The sequence below is a fragment of the Sesamum indicum genome, linkage group LG7 (assembly GCF_026168435.1).
Source record: "Sesamum indicum cultivar Baizhima isolate 11 linkage group LG7, ASM2616843v1, whole genome shotgun sequence".
Classification (NCBI taxonomy): domain Eukaryota; kingdom Viridiplantae; phylum Streptophyta; class Magnoliopsida; order Lamiales; family Pedaliaceae; genus Sesamum; species Sesamum indicum.
The window spans coordinates 10,140,509-10,159,737 of NC_142663.1; the positions used below are offsets into that span (position 1 = coordinate 10,140,509).

General features: G+C 33.5%; 2 protein-coding genes across 2 annotated transcripts; one reads left to right on the forward strand and one right to left on the reverse strand.

Annotated features, from left to right (window-relative positions):
- Positions 1-826: 826 nt before the first annotated feature.
- On the reverse strand, positions 827-10,761 carry LOC105179656 (glycosyltransferase family protein). Its single transcript, XM_011103295.3, has 12 exons — positions 10,604-10,761; positions 10,199-10,275; positions 7,424-7,499; positions 6,934-7,006; positions 6,806-6,857; positions 6,390-6,451; positions 5,271-5,334; positions 3,967-4,024; positions 3,784-3,870; positions 2,797-2,890; positions 1,225-1,320; positions 827-1,068 (listed from the first exon to the last, which is right to left on the reverse strand). Exons 1-11 carry the CDS (start codon positions 10,690-10,692, stop codon positions 1,228-1,230), a joined length of 825 nt encoding a protein of 274 aa, XP_011101597.1. The 5' UTR covers positions 10,693-10,761; the 3' UTR covers positions 827-1,068; positions 1,225-1,227.
- Positions 10,762-12,552: 1,791 nt separating this feature from the next.
- TIC22-III (Tic22-like family protein) lies at positions 12,553-17,025 on the forward strand. Its single transcript, XM_011103294.3, has 7 exons — positions 12,553-13,095; positions 13,591-13,665; positions 14,018-14,074; positions 16,157-16,216; positions 16,315-16,395; positions 16,488-16,523; positions 16,688-17,025. Exons 1-7 carry the CDS (start codon positions 12,637-12,639, stop codon positions 16,769-16,771), a joined length of 852 nt encoding a protein of 283 aa, XP_011101596.2. The 5' UTR covers positions 12,553-12,636; the 3' UTR covers positions 16,772-17,025.
- The last annotated feature ends 2,204 nt before the right edge of the window (positions 17,026-19,229 follow it).

Below are 19,229 nucleotides of genomic sequence, written 5' to 3' on the forward strand. Positions count from 1 at the left end.
TAATATATAATATATAATTTAATAAATTTTAAAATAATATATAAATATTTATTAATAATAAAATATTATTTTATATGTTAATATATAATTATATTAATATTTTTAATAGAATATTCTTTTAATTACATAATTAACTTAATTAATTTACCTGCCCATAAGCTGAACGCCAGGGTATTTTCCTAAATTTAGTCGGTTATTCCTTCTTTTTTTGATAACTAAATTTGGCCAGTTTGTTGTGCCTGGTTGGATCTCAATTAGGATTGGCAACACACGGATTTGGTTGGACTTAAGATCCACTCCACTTCGTAATTATTTTTTGCAATTTTTGACGACAGGCGGATTGGGTCTCAATAATTATTTGCTATTCAATTTTCTTTTTACAACTGTTATAGAAGGAAATGAGTTGTAGAACTAGTTGCTAGTAAACTATAGTTGAGATTATATTTCTGCTACTATCATTGTAAAGACACTTTGCTGTAACTTGATTTCATTAGCAAAAAATAAATTTCAATCTGCAAATTTGAGTTGCCTTGTTGTTTTCATTAATGTTTAATAACTAAGCCTACAAAATGTTCCTGAAGAGTGTAACTGTAACCCAACAACATGTATGTTTACAAATGATCCATTCATTCATGTTTCCTCAAGAGTGTGGTTCTAAGTTATCCAATTAGACATGTTTGCGTGACTGTTCTCTATGTTTTTATACAAGGCGTGCCTATCCAAAATATACATGCAAATATATATAATAAAGCGATTGTGTTCCATGAGAATTTTGAGATTGCAAGAGAAATATCGTAATGCTTCATAATTCGATGTAGATCAAACATAAAGAATTGCCCTGAATAGGATTAGTTCAGCAAAAAACTAATCATAACTACCTTTTTCCATAAGGATAGTCAAGTACATTGACATTGAGTTTGCAGCAAAAAATTAGTTGCAATAGCCTAGGTACTGAAGCTTTCTTCCTGATAGAAACTCACAAAACCAGAAATATATTCAACCATTTAGCAAAGTCATTAGACTTTCAATGGTTAAATTGGCGTGCCCTTCTGATTGAAACGCCGTTAACTGATGAGATAATAATTACAATTAGAATAAATACAAAATATTGATATCTAAGAAATATAAGTGCAAAAGTCGTAAAGAAGAATGTTACTGCTCAAAACAAATGTAAAACCAATACGGTTTCGCTGTCAGCTACTTTAGGGAGAGCTGAGCATTAACCTTTTATGCACATGGACAAAGCCTCCTGGTATGCCTGTGTGAGCCATCGCAAGAAAGTGAAGATTGTGATCTTGTGTACAAGCAAGCACCGGGATTCTGAACATCCAAATGGCCAGTTCGAATAAACAATAAGTTACGAGGATCTAAATACTGTATAAGTCACAACTATGCAATAACCAAAGCAGAAAACAAGGAATGTAAAAGCATGATATTACATGTATTCCCATTATTCTGGAAAGTGGAAAGCATTCGAGATATATTGAGGTGAAATTCACATGCCATTGTATGGGGGATTGTATTAATTCAGACAACTGCAGTTCTCCATGTTTGAAGCATACTCTTAAATTGTCTTGCTACTCAGGTATGTGGAGAAACCAAGATTAACAGAAAACATTTGGCTGAAAACCTCACAACGTTGTCTAAATCCCATAGAATATAAGTAATCTATGTACTCTTATGGATATGAGAGGTCAAATGATGCTGGATATGGGCATCCCAGCTTAGATAAGCAGTAGTACAAGCAAATAGAAAATTCTACCACAAATACTTGAATGATTTTTCAAGGTAGGAAGCATCTCAGAAGCAGAACTGCATTCATAAGAATAGAAAGAGTGATTTGCATTCCACATGGTTGTACCCGAGGTATTAAACTGGAGTTGGGAACAATAAGATCTATAATTTGTCTGGATGAATTTTTGCTTTTGACATGCATGATTAATGTTAACAAACTTTATTTTTGTAAGGTGATAAAATATCTAAATATCAGCTTGAGTTAATATTAATCTCTAGCTATGTATTACATAGTGGTTTCTAACACACTAAACTTCACAGTTAGTCAATGTTGAGCAGTTGTAGGTATTCAATGAGACTATAGAGTTTGCACGCTTTAAATTCCATCAGGTCTTGCACACTTGGGAACATATCCGTGAGATCATTGGAGCTATTAAAAAATGAAATTACTGTCTCAGAAGAAGTGGCTTAGATTTGTCCAAGCAGACTTGATACTCCAAATTCACTCAATATGGCAAGTTATGTTCTTGCTGGTCATCTCTTGTAGTTGATTGGTTTACTCAGGTAAAAGAGATTGACATCTCAATTTTCACTAAAATGGTATCACAATATTAGTGTGTTTCATAAACCTAGTCTAATAAGATCACTGTTTAAAGGTAGCATAATTCCTAATGGAGATATATTAAGATATTCTTAAAGAAACTGGAACTATGGGTTGTTGATTGGTAGATTCTGTAATAAAAGTGAATCATTATTTAAAAAGTATTAGGCCTCCTATCTTCTCTTTGCCTATCACAACTTAATATCACTATTCATGCACTTCAACTTTCAATGACATAAATTTTGTTTCTCATGTTTTTGCATTTGGGTCATTTTACTTAATGGAAACAAATAAGCGTTAACAAAGTTTGCAAACCTAGCACTAGTCCACCTCGACTGATAGGAAACCTGTGTATTTCACTCACTATAGTCCATTGACCTGAATGAATAGTTATACTTAACCAATATTCAATGATATGTCTATCCCGGCTTGTTCTACTGAACAAAAAGTAGCAACTGTACCAGATTTCTTGGAGCATCCTCAACAACTTCAGCTGGTTGGTCAGCTCCAATGCTTGACAAACAGGCACCTTTGCAGCTCATATATTTTTGGATGCTATTTATTGCAGAGGAAAATCAGTGTTAGAAATGGCTAAGAATCAACAACGTGAAGCATGAGGATAGTCAGAACATGCATCAAGCTGCATAAATTTGCTGCATATAAACCTAGAGCTTTGCTAGCGATAACACCAATTTGTGACACAAACGTCTCACCCCCTGGGACCATGCCTAATCAACAAAAGGTAAGGAACAAGAGAGCATCGCTAGAGATTCCACATATGCAAGAAATATTGTTGCTGCAATGATCATTCAAGAGAAATTCATCTAAAATAACCCTAAGCATTCATACAAGAAAGAAATGTTACTTAAACAACACACAAAGTTCATGAATGGGCTTCAAAAAACCATTAGAGAGTAATCTTCTATAGAGAATTAGACAAAAATTCACACCACGCACCCTAGTAAATCAACCACCAGAACATGAAACATGAAATTAGATGAAACAATGGTGTGTGCAACAGAGGAATTTCACAATTTTTCGATACAGGTCTCTAACTCAGATTTCGATTATCGGTTCACTTCTTCAAGATGTTCTACATCAAGCAATCACTTGACATTTTTCTGTTTATAGGTTTACTTATCCAGAGGACAATGACATATATTAAATTGATTTTATTATATCATGAAATATGCTCCATGTTGTGTCTTTAAATAGAACCATCAACGACAATTAAATCAGGATGATACCAGCGAACAAGTTGATCAACTTGAGCTTTATCAATATTAACACCAAAGTATGAATACGGAAAGCCAAGCAAACAAATTAGGACAAAGCTGTTCATCTATGAAGATAAGTAGTTCAGATGGGAAAAGTATTTAAGGTACAGAAATAACAAACTAATACCAAGATAAGTCTAGATTCATTAACTTTAGAAGAATTAAACTTACACTTCACACTGATTAAGTAATGCAAGTTTGTTGGGCACACAAGATTGTCCACTAGACTTGCATGCTGAGTCACATGATTCTCCTTGTCTATATACAACATGGAGAAATATCAGAGATTAGGATCTGTTATCTATTAGATTCGTCTACAGTAAAAAACGTAAAGCAACCATCAGAATAACTTACCGTCCGATAATGATATTGATGCCAGCCAGTCTTGCTTCTAGTTGTGTACTAGAAGGCCCTGTCATTGAATATGCTCTTAAGCATTTTAGTTCCTGGCAACCTCAAGCGCAAGAATGATATTTAAATAAACTGCTTGAACATCAATCTAAAAGAAGATTTCCTTCTCTACATCCTCAAGCCCCAAAATTTCAATTGCCTCCAATTTGAACCTTCTCCAATCAATTGCCAAAAGTTTGTCGAAACAAAAGAAATTGTTTAGCCATCTAACTCAGTTGTTGGTTCTTCATCCAGTATTATATTATAGTCGAGCACTTAATGTAAACTCCCTTTTAATTTGGCTTTCTTGTTATAGCTAAGTCGCGCTATGGTCAAGTTTGCGGTAGGTTATTCATACAAATGTGAGATGACGATTCCTGTGGTAGTTTGGCCAAAAATATTAACCCAGGGAGACTCTTTCTTTAAGTTAACCACCATTAATTAAACAATTTCAGAAACATTTTCCTTATTGCTACTCAACCAAAACAAGGAGGCTCTTCTATACAATGGCAACATGTAAAAAGTAACACATAACACAACCAGGCATGATATAGAGGCCTTACATACACATACTCAAACACCTGAATAAAAATAAAAAATTGTTAACACCAATATCCAATTTTACATCTCCAGGTTTACTCCAATTTAAGCTAAGAACTAAAACTTTGTCGCATAAGCGACATATATCAAAATCAAACATATAACAGAAAAAAGAAAAAAAGGAACTAAACAAAGTGAGTCATCTGATTAACAAATTAGAAAATCGAAAGAAAATTTAAAGTTGAAAGATGTATGAAAATCTTTTCTGAGCTTCTCATATTAGGAACCTTGCATCAACAGAAAATAATGCAGTCCCTGACATCAACATAGCTTGGTTCAGTAGTGGCGATAACTTTAAGTTAGTAATGATGGAAATGCACCAACTCTATTCCCACTACAGATAAAATAGCTTATATGACTACCATGTATTCAAAAGGCCAGATTTTTCAGCTGTAAAAGAGAGAAGAGAGAGGAGGAAAACTATTAAAGGGTGAACCAAACAGAAGTTTGCAAACTAGTGGAGGAAAGAATTGAAGATGCAGTGAACAAGTGAGACCAAGAAAAGAGAAATCAAGGGAATATGGCAGCATACAGAGCAAACTCCTTAAGTAACTTTTTAGATTTGTAACCAAGAAAAGAAACTGACAAATTAGAAAAACTTCCTAGAGGCATCCAAAAAGCTTCTTTTCTCACCACCATATTGATAAGCAAACCATTCATTCACTGACCTGAAGAATTAGACGGTATGGAAAAACAATGATGAAATTCACTTAGATATGCATTTTCATGAACCTGAAAAAATAAAAAATTAATATCAAATGCCAGTTTACATGGGATGATATCAGGACAAATATTGTTCTGTAATTCATATAAAGGTTATAAAGCTGAGAATTAAAGTTGGCCATGGTTATTGTTTAATGTGAGATAGAGCCACCAGTGCATCTAGCACACGCGACAATGACAAAATAAAAAAAAATGCACAATATTATAAATTCCTCCACATTACTGATTAAAATCCAACTAGTTATGTGCGAAAAAAATAGGAAAAAGAGAGGCCATCAATATTAAAAACCATCTGATCATGGCACGCAATAGATAATACATCATAGCGTTTTGCCATTCAGCTTTTAATCACAGGACCAAACTAGTTTGGGAAATTCAATGTTCCAATTATACTTTATGGTAATATGAAGTCAAAAACTTTGAATACTGAATAAACATTGTTGCCTCAAATAATAGTTTTTCTAGGCAAGCATACACGAGTTCTCCCAGAGAATAAAGTGTAGGTACTGAACACTAGTTCCAAGTGGTTTCACCAGACAATGAAAGATTAACTACAAATTGATCAAAAGCTATACATCCTTCCAGGAATCTGGACATTTTTCTTCGTCCACTAGCCACTTTCACAACAATGAGGTGTTTGCAAGAAAATAAAAGGTGATATTGGTATTACTTATTTTATTTAAGGAGAAAAATAATTAATTAAATAAGGTTACAGACCAAATTAGACACAAAAATGTAACATGCAATTCTGTTACATGGATGACGACTCCACAAAAACCGGCAAACAAAGAGCTGCAGCAATCTCACAAGTAGAATAGCATTTTATGCACACAAGAATAAGAAGATATGTGAAACAAATGAAACAACACTTCTTGATTTGTAGATTATATTTTTAGCTAAAGTAGGCCAGCAGTTACAAATAGTTAGATAATTAAAGTTTCACAAACTAATATGGTTAGTTGAAACTATCCAGCTCTATACTGATATATATGATTCACAATTTCCACTTTATGTGCCAGGATTGCACTCAAATCATAAATCAAGCAATAAGAGTCAAAGCATACCACACTCTCAGAACTGTGGCGACACCTCCCAGCACAAAAATCAAAAACACTTCCATATTTTCCTGTCAATCAAACCAAATCTGAAAACCTCAGAGATCAGTGTATATATTACAAGAATAATAAATTGTGCATGCAATTTAAAAGCTGGAATATTCCTTGTGAACATCTACCCAGCATGTTCAGATAGTAATCACAAGATTTGCCACAGCATCCACATAAAAAGGCAGAAAAAAGCTGATTTTAGATCTATTTCAGATCAAATATAAAAATTTTATGAGTAACCGCTTGCTCATGAGTAATTTAAATAAGTTTAAATGTCAGCTTAAGCAACTCCACGAAGTTAAAAAAACCCTACAACATTAGCAAATTTAATATCTACATCAATCTTTCTTGTTAACTAAAAGCAAAAGATTTACCAGCAGTGACAGGCTTTGCTATTTTGACCTTTAGTGCTAGTTCTTTAGGAGTCTGTAGAACAAGGGTGACTGTTAGCTAATTTTAAGAATCGTCTAAGCAAAAAGAAAATGCAAAGTGGCAATATTACCATAGCTGGATTCAAGCAGCATGAAACACAAAACTCGTATGAGCTGCAACACTGAGAAACAAGATTGCATCCTCTGCGAGTTCAGATAAGGAAAGAAACAAAAGAATACAGCTTCCATCAATAGAGGTATGTAACTACCTCCTATTTGACTAGGTGGCAGGCTTCCAATAGAGAGAAGAGAAAGTTCAATTCAAAATGGGCACGCCATTTTCTTGTTATATTGGCCTGAGTTCGTAAATTACTGCACAGTTTTTTCATATTGACATTTGTATTATATTTAGCAAGCAACTACTATTTTGAATTCAGTATTTTCAGACTTGTGACAAAATAATGACTTGTTTTGTTTTTTGTCTCACAATAGTGAGAGTGACAGATAAAATACAGTTCAAATTTCTGAAAATACAAATCTTTTTGGCTGCCTAAAAGGGTAAAAGGGATCCTAAGAAGGAATGGAGTAAAACTGACCAAAAAATTATAACAGATAACTCACTGACAAGAGAATTGATCTCCTTCTCCAGGGCAACAACGAGACAGCGGGTCTACTGAGAATGCATCACAAACATGACCTACAAGAATGAAACCTCATCAGAACAGACTGTGTCATGGACTTTTGATTTTGCTTCCATTCACACTTGTTAACATTCTTTAAGAATTAATTAGCGAACAATTTGTTAGCATAACTAAAGGGGAAAAAGAGAAATAGTTAAGTGAAACCAACATGATGAAATGAATGAATGGCATATTCCAAAAAACTGGTTAACGGGTTCATATATCTACCAGAAATTCCAAATAAAGAAATGCATAAAAAGAAAGAAATGAATGAAACATTTCCATTATTTGAAAGTTAAAAAATAGATAAATATCAGTTGACACTGTTTAATAAGGACAATTTGAGTTCTTTGACTTTCCTTATTTACAGAGGTCTCTCTTACTTTACTTTGAAATCATATCCACCCTGTAATAGTCCTCCTTTAGTTATATAAAGCATTTAAAGTATATCTATACATTCTTTTACATTTTAAAGAATGAAATGTTAGTTCTTCAAGCTTCTATGAGTTCCACTGAATCAAAATTTATTTGTTTTGTAAAAGAATTTATTTTTAATCAAATAATAAATCCATAAAGCTAGCAAGTGCTATCTTCTTATCCTCTCATACCCTCTCACAAAATAATAATTCATTCCAATCATATAAATCTGTGGCTAACAACTAAAGGCAAGGTGCAATCCAGAACAACTACACTTAGTTATTTGCACTAGGAAGTAGTATCTAAATTGCATGTAAATGAAATAGTCAGGGTACCAACAAAATCACTGGGTACATATAATGATAAAAAGGTAGCATCTCACGTATTTGAAAATCATAAAAGATAAACAGGAAAAAGATATATTTTCTATCATCCACATTCTGAAGTTACTTAGCCAAAGAATAAGTGCTGTTTTTCCTTCAGAATACCCAGAATGGATATAAAATGTTATTGGTTGAGATGACAAAAGGCGGGATCTCCATTTCTTCTTTAATTTTCAATAATGGTCTCAGCTCTGTGCACACTGCCCCAAGGTTATACACTTATAACAAAGTCAAAGAGCCCCTATCTGGCAAGTGCTTTTCTAATTTTCTTCCCTAGAATGCAGCTGGACATAGAGTCAGGAGTGTCTCTTGTTTACATCAAGTAGGCATAATAACATACTTTCTCCTGTCCCAAGATAAGAAACACAGTTATCTCAACTCGCAATATTGGCTACAAAATTGGAAACTAGCTAAGTAGAACAGAAGCAGGGAGCACTGTAATGAGATTGCCACATTCTTCATTTAGCATATATTGCTCAATAATAAGCACAATAAATCATACATAAAGATAATCCACAAGCACAGACACTTGTTCCCCGAACTTGATAGTTTTCAAGTTAGTTCCATATGACATTGAGGATAATATAACTTTTGCTCAATAAATTTTTTGCCAATATTAGGTCAGCAAAGTTTAGATCATTCAAGACCCAGATTAGAAGAACCATCCACAATTGCTCTGCATATTATAAACCAACTAACAATATTCTACAGCAAAAACCTTTCCTCCAATCACCTTCTGGAGGAACCAGAATCACTAAAGCAATTACTTGCAAGGCCATTCTGGAGCATCAGGACTTTGCAATTAGATTAATTAAAACCATGAAGATGCAAATGCAGTATACTAACTTCTTCAAGAGAAATGGCCTCAAATTCATGACAACTATCATTTTTATCTACGTGGATTTTTGCAAAATTACGATCCTCAAGAATTGAACTCTTGATTATTTGTAAAAAATTCGGACTATTCCCCAACAATAGTGTCATTATATACTAATAGATGGCTTGATGAAAAACACAGCAAATAAAAGAGAACAAGAACACCATTTTGAATTTTCAGATGTTTTCTTAAAGAAACCGATCACATCCTCTGTCTGTAAATAAGCCTGGCAAAAACCACCTAAAAACCAACTCTGCTAACTGCCTCCGACAAACTTGTCATGCTAACTGTCCAAGTAACTAAGTTGCTACAACTAATAGAGTTGTTATCGATACCTTTATATTAAGGGAGAGCACATAATTGGTGTCTCTCCCTTTTTGGTCTGTCGTTTCTACTTTTTTTTTTTAATTATTTCAGTTTTTTTTTTTTTCTCAACCTCCATTTTTTCTCTCTCAACTTTCATGTTTTTCTTTTCTTTTCTCAACCTCCAACTCTCTTTCTCTCTTCCCCCACTATTTTCTTAGTAACTTCCCACAACCTTTATTATTTTACTATTTTTTTATTTAACTAACATATATATTTTAAAAAAGTAACAATTATATTATTTAAATTTTAAATTAGTTACACACACATAGAGTGTGTGCAAATTACTAGTTTACATATAAAACACATGTAATAAACCTGTTTCTATAACTAACAAAGACAGACAAACACTTTCAATCAATAAGTTGAGTTCCTCCTCCTTCATCAGTTGTATTCGCGTGCAATATAATTCCATCATGGCTTGAAAAGTTAAGGTTACATCATAAGTCAGTGTATTGCTTCATCAATCAATCACGTTCTTTCATTAATATAACTATTATCCTATAGTCATGCACACCGGTTTAAGGAATGAAATTCCTAACAGTTTCCTTTTTTTGTTAAAGGACTTAGAGTTGAAAGAGCAGTGCTACAACCATCATTTGGCTGGTTAGACCGAGCCAAATAAGCACGGCATAACATAACACCAACTTTAATTTGACTAAAGAAACTAAGATACCGTTATCATCAGTGAGAAAGAATCTTCCTTGAACAGTGGTTCTACAGTAATGCCTCTGTTGAAGGCTCACATCCTTCCTGTAACCACATAAGATCCCAGTCAAGCTCAATGGCACCAAACTAAACCATCCAAAACCGATTTAGAAATGTAGAAACTTTCAACCAAGCATCTCAAAAGAACGCACACAATTAAAGAAGGAAAAGGACAATACGGCAATTCCAACCCAAAAAAAGAAGAAAAAAAAACCCAGCAAATTCGCGAACAAAGTTGAATTGCAGAACCCGTTTACATCAGAAATTGTGCAAGATTATACAATGAAACTCAGATTTGAGCTATAACGCAGAAGGGCTGCTTAAAAATTCATTAAACTTAGAAAACGGAGACGAAAATTCGAAATTGTTATACCTGATAGCTGATAAAGGAAGAGAAAACTGAAGAATAAACAGAGGTAAGAGTATGAGATCTACATGTAGAGGATTTCGAAACTGGGACATGGTATTTTCAGCTCGGGGGAGATCACAATTGAAGGCAGGGGTATTTTAAGTTGGGTAAATCGCTTAACACCCCCCCCCCCCCACTATGTTAATTTTCCAGGCAATTTTTTTTTGTATTTTATAAAATACAAGAAATAATCTCTTTTCTATTAAAAATAAACTAAAAATGGCTCACACTCTCTTTTTGTACGAGTAGGCTTCATTTTTTGCCTTTTTTAGGATTACTTTAACTATATAAATATTCATTTTTTCCATATCTAAATATATTTTAAATTAATTTATTTATATTTATATTATATATTAAATTAATTTAAATTATTTATTGAGCTCAAATATAACAATAAATTATATTTATTATGAAATATATTAATTTAAATATAAAACAACTAAATAGTATATAAATTTTAATCTAAAAATACGATTCTAAAATTATCTTTAAATTAAGAATTTATATGAAATATAATTTAAATATAAATACACCTAAACAATATACAAAATTTTTAAATTTAACATAATACAAATTTAATATACTAAAAATATTTTAAATTAAAATTCATATGAAATATAAAAGTTACTTAGAATAATTATATATTATTAACTAAATTAATTATTATTAATTAAAATATATTACAATAAATTTTATTTTTTTTATTAAATGTACCAATCAAATATCAAAATAACAATAAATTATATTAATTATTTTAAATTATATTATTTACTATAGATCTTATTTAAAATATTTTTTATTTTTAAAAAATAATCCCTTTTTTTTTCTTCTTCTCCGTTGTCGGCCATATAGGCCATTGATGTCGCCCCAAATCTGACCGTTGTCCCTTCCAGAAGGGGTCCTGGGGGCAACACGAGGGCGCCCCTACTTATAGAGTGCAACATTGTTGTCGCGTAGATTTGGGTAACGGCGCAACGATAGCCTTGCCGCCCACGTAGACGGCGATCATCGCTGCCCATTATTTATATATTTATATATATATATATATATATTGTAATATATGGATATATACATTATACATTATAGTGTATATATAATTATATATGTAAATAAAAATATATTTTAAATTAAATAAAATTTGGACTGTTTATTTTTAATAATTGAGATCAATGGTTGTTATAAGAAGGGTATAACGGATAATTTAATAAAAAATAACGGTGTCAAAGTCAACCTAACGAAAGGGGAGAGCGTGTAATATTTTGAAAAATATAGGGAATTTTTTACCTATTTTTTTAACACATGAGATTTTTAGCTAAAATTTGAAACACAAAGAACTTATATGCAATTTATCCTTTTATGTATACCAAAGTTCGCAGCTAAAAGCTGCCGAGATTTCATTCGGAGTAGACATAATAATTTTGGAATAAATTACTAATTAAAAACACAAAATAAATTGGGTTTTTTTAAATTAAAGTTCATAATAATTTTGGGTTTTATATAAATTCAAGATGATAGATTCACATAAGTGTTCGGATCAAATTTAAGCCTTATACGTTTTTGTAGGTCAATTCAAAATATATGTAATTTTTTTTTAATTTTGAATCGTCTAAATTGATAAAACAAAATATATTCAGATATAGCTCGTCATGAGTTTAATCTATTCCAAAGCTTACTTTGTAAACCCAATAGAAATTAACAAAAAATGCAAATCAAAGCATTCTCTCCTCTATAAAAATGAATTTTCACCGCACCGTTAAGTTTTTCGAGACTTTTCATACAACACAACAAAAATAGATAACGTAAGTATAAGAGATAGGTGGTAGAAAACAATATAATCGAAACACAAATCAATGTAAACATCGAAACGATTGCTGGCGAAATTCATTTCCACACACACACACACATATATATATATATATCACATCATATATCAAGTGCACATTAAAACCTTTCTTATTGTTTTCCCAAGTGCTACTAAAACCCAAGAAGAAAAGCCGATGAATTTCTTTAATCCCAATAAACCCTCCGCAACGGCGGCTGCACCACCATCGCAGCCGCAGCATCCTCTGCAACAAGCTTTCACATCCCTCCAAACCCACGTCTCCAACTTCTTCCAGAACTTGCAATCCAACCCTCCGCTTAAAAGTCCCTTTTTTGCCGGAATTTCAAATGAAAACAATATCATCAACAGCAGGTCGAATGGCGGTACTAGTAGTTTCAGTGCCAATAATTATGCTATGTCAGCTGAGGCTATTGAGGAGAGACTAGCTGGAGTGCCGGTGTATGCACTGAGCAATGGTGAAAAGTTTGTCTTAGTCTCGGGCACGAATACAGGGAAAAATCTTGGTTTGTTCTGTTTTAGTGAAGCTGATGCGGAGACCCTCCTCAAACACATGAAGTCTGTTGATCCATCTATGAGTTCTGGTTCACAAGTTGTCGCTGTTGCTTTAAGCAAGGTGTGGATTGCGATAATTTTCTCTTTTTCGGCTACACATAATTACCGGGGCATTTGGTCGAGCAAATGGCTTGCTTACCTGTTTGTTTAATTAGAAATAGGGGTGAGTAGTTATGTGTGTGGACTATGCCATTTGATTTGGTGCAAAACATTTCTTGTGGGATCGTAAGTGAATGATGCTGAGAAAAATTGTAGTTAATGCCTTGTCCATTAGAGCAGTATCTTTGCTTTTGCTGATTGATTAGTATCATGGGCTTATAAGCTCAATGTCATGAACTTTGAGGCTCTTTAACAAAGTTTTGGTCCAAATTGATGTCATACTGCACTATTGGGACTTGAGGATACTAGGAGGGACAAGCTTTTAAGTTCTGAGAGATTATCTTTGAACATTGTAGCTATAATTATGCAAAGTTCAACTGATTTTCATTTAAGTTTATTCGTTTTGGTGGTTTCTTTGGTTGATATGAGCGGGCAGTAATAGAAAATGTTTGTTCAGATTTTTCAGCTTGATGTTGATGGGGTGGCTTTAAGATTGATGCCGGAGGCTTCTCAGATAAGGAATGCATTGATGGTGGGTCTTGACAGCATAACATCACCTTTTAGTTTATAACCTTATATTTGAGCAGTTTATTGTTCTCTGTCATTCGCGAAGCTTGTCCTGCTGAGTCAACTATACTCTTTTGTTCTGCACATACTTTGCTGTATTATCATCAGCTGTCATGTCCTCCCTGAGTCCCTGTAACTTGGATACCATTCCATTTGATCTTATTGAAGAAAGTTGTTGCTCGATCTGTTAAAATCTTGTGATTTTGAGTTAGGTGGTATTTACAACTGGAAGTCCAAATTTATCACAAACAGGGCTCTTGCAGTTTTTATTGTTCTTTTTTGAATTGATTTTTTTCTGTTTCTTGCACTTTCTACAGGAGAGAAAAAATGCTGGCATTTCTGATGAAAGCTTCGCTGGGGTTCCAGTTTTCCAGGTTCAATTCGCTTACATGGGGTTCCAAGTTTTATTTTCTTGAAAAACCTTATACGACTTTTGGAAACATATAAATAGAACAAGTGGAGGAAATCACTCCAGAATCAAATCAAAGTACCACAACAATCATTTTTGATACATATGTTTTTGATCTTGTGATTATATTGAAGAATACCTTCTTGATTCTTAATATTGTGTTAACTTATTTGAATTCTAATCATAGTTATTAATGGCACAAGCCCACTGCCATTTTCAGAAAATGGTGCTGGGCTTTGTCATGGCGGCAGAAAGGCGCGCCTTCTGCGCCTTGGCGAACCCCAGTTTTTTTCAAAGATACGGTAGTAGCAGAGGGCGGCTACAGGGGCGGTGTACGGTCGAGAAGGCTGCGCCGTGCTAGGGTTCCGGCGACAATGCCAATCTGGGACTTCGGCGGCCTCTGCTGCTGCTGCGCAAAACCAGGGTTTCATAGAATGAGGAGAACTAGGGTTTCACACAAGGAGAAAAGAAAGAAAAGAAAAAGGGAATAAATTTTTAAAAGAAAGAAACAGAGAAATGTAGGGTTTCTTTAAACCTTTTAACTTATTTTTTTTAAAAAAAGTTATACAATAATGTAAAAGAAAAATTCAAAAAAGAAACAGAAAGAAGAGAAAAACCCTTACTAGTTGTTTTACACATATATTTTATGATATAGTGATTAATATAATTTCTAAGATTTATTGTATTTAATTGTTTGTGTAATATTGAAGTTAAAAGATATATGAATACATGAATATATAATTTATTTATGCAAATTTGCGCATGCCGCGGCGTGCGCCTTTAACAACTATGATTCTAATGCAAGCACCTTAAATGGATCTCCTTGAGGGTGACAAGTTTCCTGATCTATAAGCAGTTGTACTACGACTTTTCAATGTGATCATGGTCGAGATTGCTGAGTCCACTGGAAGGGTAATCCAATCCCGGATAAGGGTAGGGATCTAAGTAAATGAGTTAGTCTTGTTGGCTGGTCCATAGTTAAGACCGAACCGATCCTTAATTTAGTTCAGGTGCGAGATCGAGGAGAAAGACAAATAGTTCTGGAATATTACAGGTCAAGTGGCCATACTTGTATGGATTCACCTGTTAGAATCTCCGCCCTCCAAGTGTTATAGGATCAATTCTGGTGATAATGGGTCACCGTGTCAGGCTGGATCGCACTGTGAAAATGCACGGATCTTTGGTCATGTTTCGCAATTTGAAATGCTGGGGGTATTTTGCTCCTTCAGATAGCCTTATTTTACTCCATCACAATGGCTTAACTAAATTGGCTTCATCAGTTATATGATTATTCTATTTTTTTTTTTGGTACCAGTGATCTTGAAAGTTTATGTTACTGGGATAAAACAATGAACTCACAGGGGTCGTTTACTTTGGTAAATAAGGCTAGATATTGCTAGATTTGGGCCTCTAATTTTTGCTCACAATTTAGGTTTCTTTGTCTTAATTATGGATGCTTAGTGTTGCATCTATTTCTTTCTTTCTTTTTGATGTAAAATCTGTTGGTTTTGCATGTATATCAGTGTCTGTATATTTGACTGGGATTGTTAATTTGGCCAGAATTGGTTTTCTTCTTAGTTCGTGCATTATTATGTGTATTTATTGGGGTGTGCGTATATATGTTTTCGTAATATATAAAAATATATGTAATACACACACACACACACACACAAATAAACAAAGGGTAAAAATAGTACCAAAAGGGCAGTTTGAGGATTTCTTTCTTCTATCACCTCATTTGTCCTCCAATGTAACAAACAACCATTTCATAGATTTACAAATTGCATCACTAAACCAATGTTTACATCGGATAAAAATTTACAATTATGCGATCCAGTCATTTTATCCAATTGGGCCCTATCAACCACTACAACTTCATAGGGTATATCCTATGTTTTGCTTTCTATAGAAGTTAATAGCTAATAAGGCATACCTCGGGTTCACTTGTGGCCAGTGTCAATTCAGATAGCACGGGGTCGATATTGCTAGACTCATTAATTTCTGAATTTCATGTCATCTTATCCCCATTGAAAACATTGTATTGCAGTCAAAAAGCTTGATTTTGAGGAGCCAAAATAAGAGATATCGTCCTGTTTTTTTCAGAAAGGTTAGAGATGATGATGACTTAAACTCTTGCCAATATCCATTTCTGCATTTTTATCCCATAAAATTGAATATATTCCCCTATATTTATGAAATGTGCAGGAGGATCTGGAGAAATCCCTATCAAGAGCTTCAAATGATCAGAAGCAGTTTAATCCTAGTCTGAGGCGAGGAGATATACAGGTTGAACTCCCAACTTCCTGTCCTCCCCAGGATATGATATTTCAAAACCACTTTCACTAGTTTGTATTCACCTTACTTGATTATTGTGGTAGGTTGCTGTTCTTGAGGATATAATACAGGGGATGAAGGTGAGGAATCATCTTCAGGAAGTCCGATTTTTGTGCCTATCTTATTGCTTTCTCAGCATTTGCGTAGTGTTATGAACCAATAGATCCTTTTCACCAATTTTACATTGGATTATCTTTTGAGCACCAAGACTAGAAATATTACCCAATATTCGCTCATCTTGCAGGATAGCTCAGTCTCCACCTGGGATGATGTTGTTTTCATTCCTCCAGGCTTCGATGTTTCTACTGATCCATCCCGACAATATTAAGCACACTCATGTGTCTAGAGCTTCTGTCTGTGGTTTTCGGCAATTTGTTCTTTCTGGAAATAGGATGGGAAATTGTTACTTAAAGCAACCTGCAGTGAAGGGTGTGGACTGTAGTGATATGTGCTGTCCTTTGTTGAGGTTCTCGAATGCATTGCATATCATTTATAGTTTATTAGCTTCTCATATAGCAATGTCAAAATTAAAATCATGTAAAACAGGATTCAACTTCTAAAATATTTTAATTTCCTTCTAAATTATTATTTCACTTAAAATAATAATATAGATTCTATTAATTTTATATTACTAGTCTAGAAGGTAATAAGTTATAATTTGCTTAATCTTTTGCCTAAATTATACCAACACTTTTTAGAGTTGTCTAATTAAATAAATATTTCCTACTTACAGAATTACAGATACTTTGCTTAAAGGGACGTGGATGTAATTTGTCTTAGAGGATTTTGAAGTAAGTTGCAATTATGACCTTAACAATTGTTCTTGTAATTTTGTAAAGATATGAGGTGTTTATGTAATTAAACTTAATTTTAGGGGTTGATGTAATTTATTTTAATTATTTTAACCAATGGAACTCTATCTAAAACTATGCTGATGATCAAGGGGTCATAGAAACTGGTATTTTTCCTTTTGGACAAGATAAATATTTGTTGTAGTATGTTATGATTGTTTTATTTAATTTTTATAAAAGGGAACGTGATGTAAAATTAAGAAATTTACTGTATCACTAGAGAAGAGCATGCTAGAACCAATTTTTTGTATTTATTCTTGTTATTTATTATCAAATGAAAAAACTCAGAAAAATAAAAGTGAATACTTATAGAATGCAAAGATGGTATTTTACTGAATATTAGCCAAGTAAACATTGGTATACTGAAAATAGGAGTAGTGCACGCCAGAACACGAAATGCTGAATCATCAGATATGACAACAATAGACTTCAGTAACACAAAAATCAGCACAACAACATGATGTGCTTCTTGTAATATTTTTTTATATATGCTCAAATGCTATCTAATCTATCTCTAAGCATATCAATTAAGACTGAATAAAAATAAATTAGCTCAAAAAGGTTTAAATAGTTCAAAAAGAAGAAAAAAAATGTAAAGTTCATGATACCCTCCAGGGAGCTCAGTACAAGAGAAGGCCCAAGTTGATATCACCCAAAAAATAGAAAATCAGCAGGTCTTCAAGGACACATAGCCGCTAGAAAGAAGGATTATAAACCCTAATAGACTTGGAGTCCAGTTGGGAGAAGGCTCCTCAATCACCTCTTTGAAAATTCGAGGGAGTTCCAACCTTGTCCTCCAAAAGATCGCAACAGACTCCAATAGTCTCTCCGGAGCTAAGGGGTATCTTCCAGCTACCCTTTAAATCCAGGGGGATTAGCTAGTCACTGGAGGACTCTGCACCAAATTTGAGAGATGAGCATTATACAACTTTGAAGCCGTGATCCCTCAATTCATGACCTTCTCCAACAACCTTGTTGTTGCTTATAAATAGAGAGGTGCCTCAGCGAGAAGAAACATATTGACACGATCAATAATCACATTCACATGATTAGAAGGACACAACCTGAAGGATGTGGTCAAAGGGACACCTTCAGACATGCATATGTTTTACACTTTCTAAGCCCACCAACTATATTTTTTATTTTTGTTTTCATGTTAGCTTAAAGAAGCATTATAATTTCGTATTTAGAGTTTTGATTCCATGCTAGTCCCTCTTGTAAATACAAAATCAAGTATAACACTTTTTTCTTCACTCATTTATACGTTTTCATCATCTAGCACTTGTTTCACCGCTTTCCATTTTAGGTGGGCTGAACATCATATTTTTTGCCCGCATCCTTTATTTAATCCGTGCATTTTTTGCACGATATCAGTTAGCACCATTTGTGGGAACACAAAACTAAGATGTGAGAACAATGGAAGGAGTTCACACCTCCTCAAATGATTCCCTCGGAAGGATGGTCCCCCTCATGCTAGAGGACCTCCAACGGATAATTACTACCTTCGTTCAATGCTTAACTTTAGCAGCCCCACCATTATTATTACTTAATGCTAATGGTCCTACTGATTCAATTTTTAATGTGCAGAAAATCGTGAGACAGGACATCCCTCAAGGAGAAGGCAAGAGTACTCTCTCCCACAAGAAGGTGGGCCCAAGGATTAGAGGGTACACATTGATAAGATTATTGAAAGAGTCTTATTGAAAAAAATATATGGCAACAAATATTAAATTATAATTAAAAAGCATCAAATCAAAAAATATATATATTTATTTTACTTTTATATATTTTTATATTGTAAAGTATACAATGCACGTACTTTTAAATTTTTATATGCATCACTATATATATTGTTTTATTGCTCTTGGTCATTAAATATCATACACAAACATATATACATGTATGTGTGCGACTTTTTATGTATTTATTATGTAT

Excerpts from the sequence above, each read along its gene's own strand:
- TIC22-III (XM_011103294.3), top strand. The coding sequence starts at position 12,637 with ATGAATTTCTTTAATCCCAATAAACCCTCCGCAACGGCGGCTGCACCA. Across the intron at positions 16,217-16,314 it reads GTCCTGTTTTTTTCAGAAAG|GAGGATCTGGAGAAATCCCT; the intron begins GTTAGAGATGAT and ends TGAAATGTGCAG. Across the intron at positions 16,396-16,487 it reads TGAGGCGAGGAGATATACAG|GTTGCTGTTCTTGAGGATAT; the intron begins GTTGAACTCCCA and ends TTATTGTGGTAG.
- LOC105179656 (XM_011103295.3), bottom strand. The coding sequence starts at position 10,692 with ATGTCCCAGTTTCGAAATCCTCTACATGTAGATCTCATACTCTTACCT. Across the intron at positions 7,007-7,423 it reads GGAGATCAATTCTCTTGTCA|AGGATGCAATCTTGTTTCTC; the intron begins GTGAGTTATCTG and ends CTGAACTCGCAG. Across the intron at positions 2,891-3,783 it reads TTACTTAATCAGTGTGAAGT|CATCCAAAAATATATGAGCT; the intron begins GTAAGTTTAATT and ends TGCAATAAATAG.